General features: G+C 37.4%; 2 protein-coding genes across 2 annotated transcripts; one reads left to right on the top strand and one right to left on the bottom strand.

Moving 5' to 3' along the window:
• Window positions 1-2,925: 2,925 nt before the first annotated feature.
• On the bottom strand, window positions 2,926-3,654 carry LOC110631633 (ubiquitin-40S ribosomal protein S27a). Its single transcript, XM_021779532.2, has one exon. It carries the CDS (start codon window positions 3,581-3,583, stop codon window positions 3,113-3,115), a length of 471 nt encoding a protein of 156 aa, XP_021635224.1. The 5' UTR covers window positions 3,584-3,654; the 3' UTR covers window positions 2,926-3,112.
• A 246-nt stretch (window positions 3,655-3,900) lies between these two features.
• Window positions 3,901-17,489, top strand: LOC110631630 (CRS2-associated factor 2, chloroplastic). Its single transcript, XM_058128981.1, is given in 6 exon segments — window positions 3,901-4,647; window positions 4,750-4,877; window positions 5,056-5,281; window positions 5,711-5,838; window positions 15,851-15,986; window positions 16,727-17,489. Coding segments are annotated over 6 exon segments (1,707 nt in total). The 5' UTR covers window positions 3,901-4,001; the 3' UTR covers window positions 17,170-17,489.
• The last annotated feature ends 1,144 nt before the right edge of the window (window positions 17,490-18,633 follow it).

Genomic DNA, 18,633 nt, shown 5'->3' with positions numbered 1-18,633 from the left:
CAACTTCCCATTGCAGTCACCCATCACTAGGGTTTTTGGCTCGTTTAATCTCATTACATTTCATTGCTCTTATTTTTTCCTTTGTTTTCTTGTATTTTCCTCTATTGTATTTCATTATCTTATTTCTCTTCACTAATATTTAAGTATAATTCTAGGCAAATCCCACATCGGCAAAGCACGGAGATGATCTTGTGTTCAAAAAGTAACGATATATAAGATGGAGGAACTAATCACTAGAGGCGCCTTTTGGTGGAATGGCTTGGAAAGTTAGAAGAACTCCAGGGTTAAGCGTGCTCGCTTGAGAGAAATTCTAGGATGGGTGACCTCCTGGGAAGTTCTCACTTCCACCTATGGGACAAAACCGTGAGGCTTATGGCCAAAGCGGAGAATTTCTCTAGTAGTTGGAGCCCAATCGTTACAATTGGTATCAGAGCCACTCGCGTGTCCTCTTGGGTGATAGTCGAGCAAACCTCAGTGAGGACACTGAGTCCTGAAAGTGGGGGAGAAAAGTCCCTTAGACAAATCCCACATCGGCAAAGCACGGAGATGGTCTTGTGTTCAAAAAATAACGATATATAATATGGGGGAACTAATCACTAGAGGCGCCTTTTGGTGAAATGGCCTGGAGAGTTAAAAGAACTCCAGGGTTAAGCGTGCTCGCTTGAGAGAAATCCTAGGATGGATGACCTCATGGGAAGTTTTCCATTCCACCTATGGGACAAAACCGTGAGGTTTTCCATTCCACCTATGAGACAAAATCGTGAGGCTTATGGCCAAAGCAGATAATTTTTCTAGTGGTTGGAGCCCGATCGTTATAATCTTTGCTGAGAGAGGGTAAGTATAATTGACAATGACGATGGTTTACTCCCGGTTTCTGTGCTCTCTTTGTTCATGCTATTTCCCATCTCTTTACTTTCTCACTTTCACCCTTTTAGTGCCTAACATCTACTTTTTTAGGTTCTATTTTTCAATTCACACCGCAGCTTCACATCTGTCAATTTTCTGCTGCTGAGGGTTGACACACCCATGTAAGTCTACTTAAGTTTTGGGTGGATCAATTCTGAAATTAAATTTTTGTAAAGAAAATTGCTAATTATAGCGTTGCATGAGAATAAGAGAAACTCAACAAATAAGCATTTTCTTAAAAAAAAAAAAAATCGCTGGAATAAGTTGATTTGAATTTCATAATTCTTAAAAAAAAAATTTTAACGAGAAATATGAAAATAATTAATAAAATTTAAAATTTTTTTATCCTAATAAGAACATTATATTAGTAATTTCATATATATTTTGCCCAACACAAAGTAGCCGCAGGCCCGCAGCTGACACCCAAACTGAAGATTGTACAATTCAAAAGAATCCTGAACTAAGCCGAAGCACATAATATTTTGATTTAAACACAATTATTATAATTTGCAGCATGATAATAAGTAGGCTAAATGTATAACCTGTGCATGACAGAAACCAGTTACCAGACCAGGATCAAAGATTGTCAAGGGTGTCTGTTGGCACCTAAAGCTGTAAGCCTGTTAGCCTCCCTTGAAACAGAATCAATCAAGCGTCCACACTGGAAACACATTCCTCACAATGAATCTGCCATTGCGTTTGTACCCCACTAGTCGAGTAAGAAGTCTGATTCAAATACTAACAACCACATCCTTTTTAAAAATTTCCCAACTAAGAAAGAACGAAAGAAAGAGGAATCTGGCTATAAATCCAACAATGACAATCCAGAGCTCAGTTCAATTCACCATGAATATGAACACAGTGACCTTTTGTGCATTTAATATTTACGTAGACTACAGCAGCCTAAAACTTTAAAGCTTTTTGGATCCATGTCCTTGTAACAAATAGAACATGTTCCAATTCTAAAACAATGACATCCTTATATACAAAAAAAAAGTTCAGCATTGGCCTTTTTCACTTTTCTGAGATCCCCAGTGAATGTTTTAACAGGGTTTTCCAAGAAACTTAGTCACGGATGAGCTGAACCATTCTGAACATTCTGAGCAAGACCTTACTCTATATCATAGCAAGGCATTTAACATTCTGAACCATTATCAAAACTCAGTACCATTACCCGCACATTTTCATACACAAGTTTCTGTTCACTATAAAATTATTTATACCCAGAACAATAGATGATAAGTGTCTATGGTATAAATACAAGTAGTATATAACATCAATTTGGTAGAATTGTTAAGTTAGTCACCATGTAGTGACGTAGAACACCTTAACATGAGAACCCAATGAAATAGAACTAATCCGTATAAAGAGGAAAGTGGGAAAATCTACTAAACAATAACAAGACAGAAACTTAGTTAACATTTTGGCTCAGAGCTATACTTGGCTCAGTAGATAGATTACTCGTATAATAAAAATCATGATCTACAGAGTTACACATAACATATAGAACTCAACCGTGAGATTCAAATGAACTGCAGGCTGAGCACAGTAGCCAAACCTAATGATGAAGAAAATTTGAATACTGCAAATTTGTTGCTCACTGAATGGGATAAAATTGCAATTTTGCTACAACCACTTCGCCCAATTTTCAATTTGCATAGCAATTCTCAATGAAAATAGGTAAAGAACTAGAAGAATTCCTGTTTTCTTGTCCTTAAAAGGTGAAATTAGGGTTTTCAAGGGACAAGCCTAGTAGACAATTAAATTTTATTACGCCACTCACAAGAAAATACAAAAATCATACAAGGTAGCAATATAGCACTAAAAGGATGACGATGTTACTAGTATAAAAAAAAAGTCAGAACTAATACACTTATGCACTCAATACTCAAAAGCATATCAAAACCTCGAGCAAAAATAAAACCATCAAGCATTGAACAGCCAAACCTCAATCAAATTCCAAGCAATAAAATGGCGAGCACACCAAATCATATACCAAAATTTAAAACACAAGATAGCTAAACTAATTAATCCTTGGACCCAGATAATTATATTAAGCAACTAAACCAACAAAATCCATCTATTAATATCCATTATCCAACAAAAAGATAAAATCCAATACTCATCTATTGAAAATTACGCAAAAAGTACCAAACTTTAAATTACCAAATCCATTATAACAAACCAAAAACGCATTATAAAAAATCTAATCGCCACCAGCCTTGTTGTAAACATAAGTCAAGCCACACTTGCCGCAGTAGTGCCTATCAAAATGGTTGGCCATGAAAGTCCCAGCTCCACACTCAGCATTCGGGCACTCCTTCCTCAGCCTCTGCACCTTCCCCGAGTCCTCGACCTTGTAGAACTGGAGAACGGCGAGCTTCACCTTTTTCTTCTTGTGCTTGATCTTCTTGGGCTTAGTATAAGTCTTCTTCTTTCTCTTCTTTGCGCCGCCGCGGAGACGAAGCACCAGGTGAAGAGTGGACTCCTTTTGGATGTTATAGTCCGCAAGAGTGCGGCCGTCCTCAAGCTGCTTCCCAGCGAAGATCAGCCGCTGCTGATCGGGAGGGATGCCCTCCTTGTCCTGGATCTTGGCCTTGACATTGTCGATGGTATCTGATGACTCAACCTCTAGTGTTATCGTCTTCCCCGTTAAGGTTTTCACGAAGATCTGCATGGTTGCAGAGAAGAAGATAGGTAGAAAAGTGGGGAATTTGGGGTAGAAGAAGGAAACAGGGGTAAAGAGGAATTTATATGTGAGGCGTTATGAGTTTAGGGTTTGCGGAGAGGTGATTTGATCCATTGCGCATGCATGAAAATTTGGTAATGCTAGTATCAGAGCGAAACACGTGGAAACAAGAACATAAGAAAAGCGGCGGCGTTTTATGTATACGGTAACGTTTTGGGAAAGGCTGCAACTTGTAAAACATTTCATCAAAGTGGCGTCGTTTAGATAATCGAAATATCATATTATATCCATAGCTCTTATCGTCCTCATTCTGCAACTGAAAAAGCAGAAAAGCATCTGAGCTCCGATAACTGATTCTACATTAGGAAATGCCCGTAGAGGTAGAGAATTGAGGTAAGGTACTTCAATGGCGATTGTGTCTTCTCTGCCAGGTCTCAACCTCTTCTCTTCACTCCCATCAAACCCACCACGAAACGACCCTACAGCATCTACCTCTCCTCCCCAACCACCCATACCCATTCCCAAATACCCTCCTCCTCTCAAAAAATCCAAAAATCCTCAAACTGCGCCTTCCTCCCCAGCCTTCAAGCTCCCCCACCGTCGAACCAAGTACTACAAGCCAGTGAAAGACGGCGTCGTGTCATCAGAGGGCGACCGCTCAGTCCTCGTTGGTGAGAATGGTGTCTCCTATCTCCTTCCAGGGGCTCCGTTCGAGTTCCAGTATAGCTACTCCGAGACTCCTAAAGTCAAGCCGGTTGCCATCCGCGAGCCAGCTTTCTTGCCGTTCGCGCCTCCCACGATGCCAAGACCGTGGACGGGGAAAGCCCCGTTGAAGAAGTCGAAGAAAAAGATCCCGCTTTTCGGTTCGTTTAATGTTCCTCCACCTGATAAAGAAGGGGCGAAGTACGTGGAAGTGGCTGTTGCCTTCCCGTTGCGGAAGTCTCCAGAGGAAGGGAAATCGAGAAGGGAGATACTCGGGGAACCCTTGAAGAAATGGGAAATTAAAATGCTTATTAAGCCTCTCTTGTCTGATAATCGCCAGGTTAATCTCGGTAGGTTATTGACTTGCTTCAATTTCAATCCATTTGGACCTTTAAGCCCTATGAAAGTGCCAGAATTCAAACTGGAATGTGCTTAATTTCTCTACTGGGTAGGGAGGGATGGACTGACTCATAATATGTTGGAGTTGATACATACACATTGGAAAAGGACGCCTGTGTGTAAAGTTCGTTGTAAGGGCATTCCGACGGTGGATATGGATAATGTTTGCCGTCATTTGGAGGTGTGCTTGATTCCTTATCACCACTACACTCTAGTTATTCTAGGCAATAGATGCCTGCATAATATTGTTTATTTAAAGTGTTACTAAAATATGGTGATTATTTCATTCATTGTAACTTAAGTTTGATGATGAATATACTACGCTGTGCCTATGTAATTTCTTTGAGGCATAATGCTAGGAAAAAACTGGAGGAGTCGTCATTCATAGAGTTGGCGGTGTAGTATTCCTTTTTCGTGGCAGACACTATGACCATCGAACTCGTCCACAATACCCAATTATGCTCTGGAAACCAGCAGCTCCTGTTTACCCAAAACTTATCCAAGAAGCTCCTGAAGGATTGACAAAAACTGAAGCTGATGAATTTCGGAAGAAAGGAAAGAATCTTTTGCCAATATGTAAATTAGGTAAGTCATCCACAATTTATTCATATAAAAATAGCCCAGTTTCTTGTTGCTTATGTTGCAAGTAACTCAGCTTTGGGCTTAAAATGATCGATCTAAATTATTGTAATTCCAAAAGGATGTCTTGGATGGCACTTCACTTCCCACATATTTGTTACTTTTCATGCCTTCTTAATGTGGTGTAAACCAAATATGTTATCTGCGCCAAATTTGTAGTTTTTTTGTTCTAGTTTGTTTTCCGAGTCAGTTGATATATTCAAAATCTTCAATGCTTGCTTATATTTTGTCAACACTCGATTTGTTTTGACAGTATATGTACACAAATATACATTGACCTTTTTTATGACAAGGTTATGTGTCCATCATTAAGAACCATTCTCTATCTTAGTGAGTGATTAGTTCAAATAGCTTATTTATTCATTCAAATTGCAGCCAAAAATGGAGTTTACATTACCTTGGTGAGAGATGTTAGGACTGCTTTTGAAGGAAGTCCATTGGTGAAGATTGACTGCAAAGGGATGAATCCAAGTGATTACAAGAAGTTGGGTGCTAAGCTTAAGGTCTATAAACTTCCTTTGGCCTTAACTCCTTATGCTGCATAAAGTAGCCTGTTTTGGTGCCAATTGCATGAAACATTATTTGGCATAAAAGTTGAGAACAATTTATCTTCACTAAAGGGGTAAAAAGAAGAGAATGTTTTCTCATAACTTGATGCAAATAAAGCATTTATAGAATAAATGTGAATTTTTTACTGATTTTTAATGTGCTAGGATTTTAGTACAAACTGAAATACTTGATTTAGTTTTCCCTGAAATTGTGATGATATGATATTAAAATGTTGATATACTCTTTTTAGTTGTCTGATTTGAAGTGATTATTTTGAGCCCTTTAGGGTCTTCTCCTTTATTGTGTAGATATTGTTTTCTCAGCTTTTCTTAGATTCTAGGTTGCTTGGTAATGTTCAAAATAAAAGGGCGGGTTGGACTTAAGTATATCATTTATTCTCTTTCCCTGGTCCTTTCATTGAACTAAAGAGAGGGCTGAGTTTATTTCCCACATGATTGGGCTTATGTTAAATGCTTTTTAGGGCAATTAACACCTACTCTTTATGTGAGATGCTAGTTTCAAGCTGTATGCAGAGGAAAGGAGGCCTACCCCACAGCACAGGCTGAAGCAGTAGTTATGTGAAAAATCAAGCCACAATTCAAATAACATATTCCACCTTGTCTTGGATGAGGCTCGCTAAAAGGAGAAATTTTCCGTTGCTAGCTCTTTGTTACATACAAGAAAACAAGGTTTAGAAAGAATAAGCCTAGTGTAGTTAAATGAGCTAGCATCAGTTGTTAGAACAGCTGGCACGAGTTGGTAGGGATGAGTTTTGGCTGGAACAGTTACTTGTAGCAGTTATTGCTATATTAAAACAGTCATAACAGCCTAGTGTAATCAGTGAATAATCATTACACAATAATAAACCCCTTCCTCCTTTCTTCTTATCTTTTTCTATCTGTTTCCAACTCTCTTTCTTCTATAATTTCTCCCTTTTCTTCTTCTGTTGTTATTCTATTTTAGAAAGGAATACTTTTTAGGGTTCAATAATCCTAACAATTGGTATCAGAAAGACGTTGATTAGTGGGCATCATTTGGAAATTATTGTTGGGACTCGCATCATGTCTAGATCTCAGGTGGTGAGTGCTGAAGCTGTGAGGATGGTAGAGTTGGAGGAGCAATTCTTGAGAGAGACCTCTCGAAGGGATTTTGAGGAGGTGAGAGCTGAGGTGAAGGGAATTAAGGCAGTTATGAGGATGAACATCGAAGAAGAGATGGAAGCAGGTTCTATGAACATCAAGAATGCAATCCTTGATGAACTGAAACCCTTATTGTTGAATTTGATAAATAATAAGGGCAAAGGAACCAATGTTGGAGACAGGATGGTGGCAGGAAATGAGGATAGGGGGGTTTTGCCCATGCCAAGGAATCAGCAGAGGGATCAGGGCGGTAGCTTTCAATCTTTAATTGCTCTAGATTCTGAAGGTAACTCTAACACTCTCCCTAAAGTTGAACTAGTTACTTTTGATGGCAAGGATCCTAGGGCATGGATTAGGAAGTGTGTGAAATATTTTGAAGTCTATAAGGTTCCTAGAGAATTAATGGTGAGTATTGCTAGTCTCTTTTTGGTGGAAAGGGCAGATGCATGGTTCCGTAATTGGGTTAAAGGAGAGAGGATTGATGTGTGGGAAGAGGTTGAGAAGGGTTTGTATGCTAAATTTGGGGAGTAGGGTTTGGAAGATGTTATGGAGGAATTTATGAAGATTAGGCAAGATGTTAGTGTGGAAGAATACCAAGATAGATTTGAGGATTAGAATGGAGAATTTTATGCTAGGGCTTGGAGAAGTTTTTTTTTTTTTTGTTTGGATTCATTGGGGGGTTAAGGGATGATATAAGACCTATAATTAGAATGTTGAAACCTACTACCCTATGCCAAGCCTTTGAAAGTGCTAGACTACAAGAACAGTTAGTAAAAAATACCAAAAAATCTAGACCATTCACTAATCCAATACCTTTAATCTTGTGACCTATAAATCCATTTCAATACCTTCAAACCTTGCTATAGATGTGGTGAGAAGTACTTCCCTGGTCACACTTGTAAACCAAAGGCAGTGATGGCAATTCAAGTAGAGGAGGAGCAAGAAGAAGAACCAGTTGAGGAGGGATGTTTTGATATGGGAAATGAGTTAAATTTGGGGAACCAAATGAAAGAAATGACACTTTCAGTACATGCAATGAAGGAAAGTCAAGGAGCTAATACTATTAAGGTGTCGGGAACTTTCAAGAATAGGCAGTTAGTCATTCTTGTTGACAGTGGTAGTGCCAATAATTTCCTTGATAAGGGAGTTGCTGAAGAGTTAAAATTGCCTTTAGTGGAGGCACCAACTACTTCTATTGTGGTAGCTGATGGTAGAAGGTTTCTAGTTCCTTAATTTGTCAGAGATTCACATGGAAAATTCAGAACAACAAATTTTCCTTTGACATGATGATATTGGACCTTGGGGGCTTTGACATTATCTTAGGAGTGGATCGGATGAAAAGCTTCAACCCCATTCTTTTTGATTTTGAAGCTGCAAAGATTTCTTTTAAGAAGGATGGACAGTTAATTACCCTTTATGGGAAAGAAAAATTTACTAAAGAAGTTCCCTTATTGTCTTGCAGCTCCTATTCTCAATTAATGCACAAACAAGGTGCAGATTTTACTACACCAGTGTTCTGTATTTAGTTTCAAAATTCTAATTTAGTTGAGAATCATTGTATGATTGTGACTTCAAGTGTATCTCCTTCCTTATCCTCTTTACAATTACTGTTGCAAAATTATAGTAGTTTATTTGAAGAACCTAAGGAGTTACCACCATTTTGGACTCACAATCATGCAATTCCTTTATTACTTGGTTCTCAACTAGTAAATGTGAGACCATATAGGTATTCACTCTATCAAAAGGCTGAGATAGAAAGGCTGGTGACTGAGATGCTTGATTCCTCTATAATTTAGCCTAGTAAGAGTCTCTTTGCATCACTTATGTTTTTAGTGAAAAAGGACAGCTCATGGGGATTTTGTATAGATTATAGGAAGCTCAATGACCTGACTGTCAAGGACAAGTTTCCTATTCCTATCATTGATGATTTGTTAGATGAGTTGCATGGTGAGAAGTATTTTTCGAAGATTGACTTTAGAGCAGGGGACCATCAAATAAGAATGAAACCTATTGACATTCATAAGACTGTCACCATGGCCATTTTGAGTTTAAGGTCATGCCCTTTGGCTTAACCAATGCCCCAGCTACTTTTCAAGCACTAATGAATCATATCTTCCAGCCTTATTTGAGAAGATTTGTGCTTGTATTTTTTTATGACATTTTAATCTACAGCAGCACTATGTAGTAACATCTTACTCATTTGGAAGAAATCTTTAAAGTGCTTCAAGAGCAGCACCCATATGCTAAGCTCTCAAAATGCTCTTTTGGGCAGACTTCTATTGATTATTTGAGCCACATAATTTCTGCTATTGGTGTTTCCACTAATCCAGCAAAAATTCAGTCCATGGTCTCATGGCCTACTCCTAAAATGTGAAGGAATTAAGTAGCTTTCTTGGTCTTACAGGGTATTACAGGAAATTTGTAAAGCTCTCATTAGCAAACCTCTTAGTGATTTGCTAAAGAATGATGGGTTTGTTTGGACTAATGCAAGTCAGCAGGCCTTTTGAGCAACTTAGGGAAGCTATGGCTTCTGCCTCTATTTTGGGTTTGCCAGATTTCTCTCAACCCTTTGTGGTTGAAACAGATGCAAGTGATAAGGGCATGGGAGCTGTATTACAACAAGGGGGTCATCCCATAGCTTATATTTCCAAACCTTTTTGGCCAAGAACTCAAGCACTTCAGTCTATGAGAAAGAACTACTAGTTGTTACCTTTGCTGTCTCTAAATGGAGACATTACCTAGAGTAAGGTACCTTTTTCATCAAAACTGATCATGAGAGCATCAAATTTTTATTGGAGCAAAGGTTGCACATTAAGCTTCAACAAAGAGGGATTTCAAAGTTACTTGGCCTTGACTATAAAATTTTGTATAAAGAGGGAGTTGAGAATAAGGTTGCAGATGCATTGTCTAGAAGATCTTTTTCACATGATGAGCAATTATATGTTGTGATTTCTAGTCTATTTCCTATTTGGATCACTTCTATAGTGGCTAGTTATGAGCAAGATGATAGAGCTAAAGAGTTAATTACTCAATTAGCAATTGATGGGACAGCAGTACCTTCTTTTCACTACAAGCAGGGTCTTTTGTATTACAAGAACAAGGTCTATGTTGGGAATTCTACAGCACTAAGGCAGAAATTGATCTCCATTTATCATGACTTTTCTTTAGGCGGTCATTCAGGGATTAATAACACCTGCCAGAAGTTGAAGAAACATTTTTATTGGCCTGGTATGCAATCTAATGTTCTGCAGTGGGTGAGACAATGTCATCAATGTGCTAGACATGAAACAGAAACTTGTTCCATGCCAGGGTTGCCCCAACCTTTACCATTGCCATCCCAAGCTTGGCAACGTCTCTCCATGGATTTTATTGAGCAATTGCCTAAGTCAAATGGTAAAGACACCATCTTGGTAGTGGTTTGTAGATTTACCAAGTATGGCCATTTCCTTCCTCTTGCACATCCATTTTCGGCTTCCTCAGTTGCCAAACTCTTTTTGGACAACATTTATAAGCTCCATGGGGCACTTGTTTCTATTATTTCTGACAGAGATAAGCTTTCTATAAGCTTATTTTGGAAAGAATTCTTCAAATGCCTGGGAACCAACCTCTCTTTTAGTACAGCATACCAATAACCCTAACAGTCGTGCTTATCCAATTGGATCTTGTCCTCGCCCATTGTTATGGAAAGTCAATCATTATATTATTTCTGTGTATATTCTGTATTCTGTATTCCTATTTAGGATTTCTTATTTATGATTTCTTCCTAATTAGTATAACACAATTATAGGAATCAATTGTATATAAATACCCATGTACAGATTAATTGAAATATATGAGAATCATCTCTTTCTACATGGTATCAAAGCAGGTCATCTATCTAGGGTGATTATTTGTTCTCACCACCCACCAGAGAGACCTTGGCCGCCGGCCTGCTTCGACTCCGATCAACATTGCCAGCGTCGCCTCAATCCCCTCATTCCACCACTGTGTGTTGTTGCCTGATCCAGTACACCATTAAAGGACTTCTGAGGTTTGGCTCTCAGATCCTATTTCGGTATTTGCTTGATTTGTGATTTTGGATTATTTTGTTGTCACAAGACTTTGGATTAGCGTTTGGTTAGTTTTCTTTGTCTCAACAAATGGCGGACAATAAGAATGTTATTTACGATGTGATTAGATGATGACTAAGATCACGGAACACAAACTTAATGGTTCGAATTATCCGGAGTGGAGTAAGATCATTAGGGTCTATTTGCGTAGCATTGATAAGGATGATCACCTTACTAAAGATCCACCTACGATGATACACAACAAACTTGGCTAAGGGAGGATGCTCGGTTGTTTTTGCGGCTTGAACTCGATTCACGGTGAGGTAATTAGTTTAATTAATCACCGTGGAATTTGTTAAGGAATTGATGGATTACTTAGATTTTCTCAGATTCGTAAAGGGAATATCTCCGTATTTATGATGTTTGTAAGGCATTCTACCGTCTTGAGAAAGAGAATAAGTCTCTCACGGCTTATTTTATGGATTTTAAGCGGGTATATGAGGAACTTAATGTATTGTTGCCTTTTAGTTACGATGTGAAAGTTCAAGAGCCCAACGGAGCAACTGGTCATTATGAGTTTTCTTGTGCCTTCCTTGAGTATGAGATCGCTAAATCTCGATTCTTTCGATTCGAGATTTCCTCTTTGCATGAAACATTCACACGGGTCCTTCGTGCAGAGTACCCAATCTTCACACTGTCAAGAGTGCTCTTATTAGCCGTAATCCAAATGGACAACGTGGTAATAGAAGAGGAAGTAGAGGAGGAATTACAGCAAATGTAAGTAATCAGCGTAATGGAGAGGCTAGTTCTAATCAGACTCAAGAGGAGTCATTTGTTATTATTGTCATGAGCCCGCCATACAAAATATAATTGTCCGCAACTTCAGAGGAAAAATCGCGATCACAGATGGCAAATATGGCGTGAGAGGATTCTACAAGATCTTCCTCCGAGAAAACTGCTTTGGTATCCGCAGAGGATTTTGCACGCTTTTCCCAAAGATCGTGCATCTCTAAAGCCTACCAGTTCCCTATCATCTGCGATCACGAGTCGTAAATCCACTACATGCCTTGTGTCTTCCTCATCCAAATGGGTTATTGATTACGTGCAACAGATCACATGACAGGTAATTCTAGTCTTCTATCTACTTTTCGTCTAATCCCACTTCTCTCATTTACTTTAGCCGATGGTTCTACTTCTTGTGTCATGGGTTCGAATCGCGAATCCGACTTCACAATTTCTTTGTCATCTGCTTTGTGTCTACCAAATTTCTCTTTTAATCTACTTTCTGTTAGTAAACTTACTCGTACCTTAAATTGTTCTATTTCCTTTTTTACGATCGGTGTTTGTTTGTGATCTTACGACGGCAGATTATTGGTAGAGGACGTGAGTCAGGTGGTCTCTACATTCATGAAAATCATGTACCGCGATCGCTTGTTTGCTCCAGTACCTTAACACCTCTTGAAGCTCATTGTAGATTGGGTCATCCTTCTTTGTCTACCATGAAGAAGTTGTGTCCTCAGTTTAAGTCTTTATCAGTACTAGAATGTGAGTCGTGTCAGTTTGCAAAACATCATCGTTTGCCTTCTGTGTCTAGAGTCAATAAACGGGCTTCATCCCCTTTTGAGTTAGTTCATTCTGATGTTTGGGGTCCTTGTTCTGTTACTTCTAAAACTGGATTTCGTTATTTTGTTACTTTTGTTGATGATTACTCTCGTGTTACCTGGTTATATTTAATGAAGAATCGTTCTGAGTTGTTTTCTATCTTTTGTGCCTTTTGTAATGAAATCAAAACTCAATTTAATATTTACATGCATATTAAGAAGTGACAATGCTAAAGAATATTTTTCAAAGACAATTTCAGTCTTATATGACACAAAATGGCATTCTTCATCGTCTTCCGTGTGGATACCCCATCCCAAAATGGCGTGGCCGAAAGAAAAAATCGGCATCTTCTTGAGGTAACTCGTGCTCTTCTTTTTCAGATGAAAGTTCCTAAACACTTTTGGGCGGATGCAGTTTCTACGGCATGTTTTTTGATCAATCGTATGCCTTCTTCTGTCCTTAATGGGGATATTCCTTATCTTCGCTTTGTTCCCTACAAAATCTTTGTTTCCGTTGAACCCCGTATTTTTGTTGTACTTGTTTTGTACGTGATGTTCGTCCGCAGGTTACTAAATTGGATCCAAAGTCTCTCAAATGTGTCTTCCTTGGGTACTCCCGGATCCAAAAAGGGTACCGTTGTTTCTCTCCTACTCTTAATCGTTATCTTGTTTCTGCAGATGTCACATTTTTTGAGTCCACTCCATTTTTTTCTCAATCATCTGTATGAGAGTCGTGGGGAGGAAGATGATATCTTAATATATCTTGTCCAACCAATATCTAGTCCTCTCTCACACCTATTTCTTCCGTCTCTAGACCTACTCGGCCTCCGTTGTTCATGTTTATTCCAGGAGATTGAGATTCCCGACTCGAGATCCTCCACCCTACTTCGTTGGGAGATCCTGTACCTCATACTGATCATGATTCTGATCTAGACTTACCCATTGCTCTTCGTAAAGGTAAGCGTTCATGTACTTACCCTATCTCTTCTTTTGTTTCTTATAATCAATTGTCTTCTTGTTCTCGGTGTTTTGTTACTTCTTTAGACTCTATTCCCATCCCTAATCATTTGTTGGTGAGGCAATGTCTCATCCCGGCTGGTGTCTTCTTGTGAAAGAGGAAATGGAGGCTTTAGATGCTAATGGTACATGGGAACTGTTGCCTTTGCCCACTGGTAAGAAAGCTATTGGTTGCAAATGGGTATTTACAGTAAAGGTAAATCCTGATGGTTCTGTAGCTAGATTAAAAGCACGCTTTGTAGCAAAAGGATATGCTCAGACATATGGGGTTGATTACTCTGACACTTTTTCTCCCGTAGCTAAACTTACTGCTCGCTTGTTTATCTCTTTAGCAGCTACATATGATTGGACCCTGCACCAATTGGATATCAAGAATGCCTTCCTTCATGGTGATCTTCAGGAGGAGGTGTATATGGAGCAACCACCTGGGTTTGTTGCTCAGGGGGAGTTGGGTAAAGTTTGTAGGCTTCGGAAGTCTCTTTATGGCTTGAAACAAAGTCCTAGGGCTTAGTTTGGGAGATTCAGTGAAGCAGTACAGGAATTTGGTATGCAAAAGAGTAAGTGAGATCACTCAAGATTTTATAAGCAACTGAGGTCGGGTCTAATTCTCCTGGTAGTCTATGTGGATGACATTATCATCACTGGGAGTGACTCTGCAGGTATTTCATCTCTTAAAACCTTCCTCCAAACCCAGTTTCAGACCAAAGACTTGGGATTATTAAAGTATTTTTTGGGTATTGAAGTTATGAGAAGTAAGAAGGGTATTTTCTTATCTCAAAGAAAATATGTCCTTGATCTATTGACAGAGACAGGAAAATTAGGTGCTAAGCCTTGTAGTGCACCAATGACTCCAAATTTACAACTGTTAGCAGGGGATAGTGAGTTGTTTGAAGATCCAGAGAGATACAGGAGATTGGTAGGAAAATTGAACTACCTTACTGTCACTCGTCCTGACATTGCTTATGCCGTTAGTGTGGTAAGTCAGTTTATGTCTTCCCCAACTGTTGCTCATTGGGAAGCCTTGGGACAAATCTTGTGCTATCTGAAGGGAGCTCCAGGAAGAGGTTTGTTATATGGTAATCATGGGCATTTAAATGTTGAATGTTTTTCAGATGCCGACTGGGCTGGATCTAAGGTTGATAGGAGGTCAACTACTGGATATTGCGTTTTTGTTGGAGGAAATTTGGTGTCTTGGAAAAGCAAGAAGCAGAGTGTAGTTTCTCGATCTAGTGCTGAATCCGAATACAGAGCCATGGCACAATCAGTATGTGAGGTAATGTGGATATTTCAATTACTAGATGAGACAGGTTTTAAGACCCCCCTGCCTGCGAAATTGTGGTGTGATAATCAAGCTGCTCTCCATATTGCTTCTAATCCGGTATTTCATGAGCGGACCAAACATATTGAGATTGATTGTCACTTTGTTCGTGAAAAGATTCAACAACAGATCATCTCAACAGGACATATCAAAACTGGAGAGCAGTTAGGAGATATTTTCACAAAAGCTCTGAATGGAGCTAGGATTGACTACATTTGTAACAAGTTGGGCATGATTAACATCTATGCTCCAACTTGAGGGGGAGTGTTATGGAAAGTCAATCATTATATTATTTCTGTGTATATTCTGTATTCTGTATTCCTATTTAGGATTTCTTCCTAATTAGTATAACACAATTATAGGAATCAATTGTATATAAATACCCATGTACAGATTAATTGAAATATATGAGAATCATCTCTTTCTACACCCATTAAGGTTCATGCGTGCATTTGAGAAAGCAATAGTATGAAAGTCTTGCTTCTGTCCCAAAAAAAAAAATGAAGGGTTTTAAAAAAAAAAAGGGAGGAGGAGGAGAGAGAGAGAGAGAAAGGGGGGGGGGGGGGGGGGGGGGTTAAGGAATTAACCACCAGTTTAGTTTTTTATGTTGAGGAAACTTGCTTACATTTCAAATCATTTGAAGATATAGTGCTATATTGTTATAGTGCACTCAATAAAACAGCAAATCAATTAGCAGTTACTTGTAAGTATGGAATAATCTGTTGAAAATTGAGCATCATCTAGTGCAGTTTATTTGTTTTCTTTACACTGTGGCCTTAACTATTCTAGATGACATGGCTAAGCTTTCTAAGCATTGCATTTCCCTGTTCATTTCTTAGCAGGAACTGGTTCCGTGTGTGCTATTGTCTTTTGATGATGAGCAGATATTAATGTGGAGGGGTCAAAACTGGAAATCAATGTACCCAGAAGTTCCTTCAGTTTCAATTCCTGTTGAAGTTGATATTACAAATGGTTCAGGTATATTTTTAGAAAAAGGAATAGAAGTTACATTTGCATAATTTCTTTTAGAAAACCACAACTTTTATTGCAGACTGCAGTGATCAAGGAGTTTAATTGCTACAATAATTTCTCTCAGCCACTTCCTTTTTTTTTTTTTTTTTGTGGGATGAACCTTGTGTTTTGAAATATGTTTATTTTATACACTGGAACTGCAAGGCACTTAATTTTGAATAGTTTGTGGTCTCGACTCTTAGCGTCGTCCCCAAGTAATAATGTTGCCTGGTTGCAAGATAGGACAATAGTTGTGTTAGCTCTTAGATGATTGACAAGAAGTCAAGGTGGATATATCCTAGGCATATATGGAGCGCTCACCAATACTAGTGTTATGAATAGTTCATCTCAATCACAATGGAACACAGTGGAGTGCATTGCAATCAAGTAGAGTGAAGCTTCTTTTGGCCACTAGAACTGTTAGATTTGGTGAAGATTAGAAACTCAGAATCTCCACTGGGTTGTGTAGTCAGTTATTCTGATAAGATTGATAAGATACCTATCAGACGTTGCACCATAGTAGTTTCCTAGAAATTGCGTTTCTCATAGTTAAATTAACTGTTTGGGAAGAGGTAGTTTACTTTATGCAGTTCTACCTTGTCAATTGTTTGATGCTAATGGTTGACAATAAATGGACATGAGTAACTAATTTTTCTCCTAGGTTTCAATAAGAAACATCTCCATAATATTACATCATGATTTCTCAGAATTGTTTCCATGATGCTTTTCAGGCAAGCTTAATGATGATTGTAGTAATCCTGATGCTAATATAGTGAGGTCAAGCCCAAAAATGATATCCCTGTGGAAGCGTGCAATTGAGGCAAGCAAGGCAATCTTGCTGGATGAGATTAACCTTGGTCCTGATGATCTTCTGAGGAAAGTAGAGGAATTCGAGAACATTTCACAAGCTACAGAACACTCCTATCCAGCTGTAATTTTGTCTAACGAGGATGGTGCCAATAATATAATGTCAGCATTTGAAGATGGTTCGCCTAGTGAAAGTTTTGTTGAAGATGGCACACATTATGATGATGAGTATGAAGATGATGAATATTATGATAGTGACTCTTTTGAAGAAGTAGATGCTTCAGTCCCTCTAGGATCATTACCTGTTGATCTGATAGCAGAAGAACTCGATCGAGAAGAATGAAATTGCTGATGTTACTGTTACAAGTGGTAGTTACATTGTCATGAAAATCGAAGAGGTTGGTACAGTATAAAAGATCAGTAATATTTGGAGAAAAAGGTGGTCGGAAGATTTGAGCTTGTCTATTTCTGAAGGCTGTACATGTAAGTTGCTTAAAAGCAGTGAAATTTCAGCAACTCACTGCCACCAGCAAGTCTACCTATGGTGTAAATCTGTAGAGTAAATGAAAGGACTGTTATTCTGTTTATGATTTTTGCTGTGTCACAGATATGTCTTTCCCCATTGTAAGACAAAGGGATGATAATTGATTGGACAATTTTGGAGGGGCTCTCTTGTGAAGTTGATAATTGGTAACCATTAATGCCCTGGGAGTTGAGGATTGATAAACCAACTACTTGTGTCTTGTGCCAATTCACCATCTTCGGAAGAGAATGGTTTGTACCCAAACTTAATTGCAGGGTCGTTGGCAATGTAAGGATCAGTTCAGTTCAACTCGAAAATCTCTTTGGATGAGAACTTTTTTTTTTTTTAACCAAAGTTCTGAAAGGGAAAATACTTGGACTATAATCTGTCTCTTATATTTCAACGTAGGTTAACTCAATAATGGAAAATTGTTACTATTTTTATTTAATTTCAATAAGATGAAATTCATAAATTCAAATTTCACATATTCCCCTCTCTTAATGCTATATATATATATATATATATATATATATATATATGTGGTTTTACAAAAATGTGCCACCTACTTTTAAAAATACATTTAAAAAATATTATATGACATAATTTTTTCTAATTTTTATATTTCATAATATAAAAATTAACTTCTTATATTAAATATTAATTTCATCTAAATATTTTTAAATTTCAATTATTAAAATTTTACCTCATATAAAAATATTAATAATTATTTAAATTTTTTTATAACTTTAAAATTCTTAAGTTTATGCTTATCATAATATCTCTAAAAATTAATTATTAAAAAAAGTGAATTATTTAAATATATATATATATATATATTCATTAAAAAATTATTTATAAAATTTAAGCATTTATTTTTAAAAATATTTTTTATTATATTTAAATATAAGAATTTTAATAATATATTAAAAAATGTCACGTTACGTAATTTTTTATTTATTTATTTTTTTATTAATATATATCAAAAATAATAAAAAAATAATATATTGATTAATCTATTTATTTATTAATACATAAAATAAAATTATAGTCAGTTGAAATTTTATTATTAATGTTTTATAATATAATTATAAAAATATAAAATATAAAAAATATTAAATTATATTTTTAAAAATAAAAAATAAATAATTCAGACAACACCCAAATGAAAACACCAGTTGATTTGTTAATTTTACGACCTCATTGATGGTATATACTTGAGAATTTTTGGATTAAACTACTATAATTTCATTGCATGTTGAGGACTTACTATAAATTCATTGGATC

The sequence above is a fragment of the Hevea brasiliensis genome, chromosome 10, assembly GCF_030052815.1.
Source record: "Hevea brasiliensis isolate MT/VB/25A 57/8 chromosome 10, ASM3005281v1, whole genome shotgun sequence".
NCBI classification, from domain to species: domain Eukaryota; kingdom Viridiplantae; phylum Streptophyta; class Magnoliopsida; order Malpighiales; family Euphorbiaceae; genus Hevea; species Hevea brasiliensis.
Note: the sequence above shows the minus strand (reverse complement) of the source record. Positions and strands in the feature narration are given on the sequence as shown.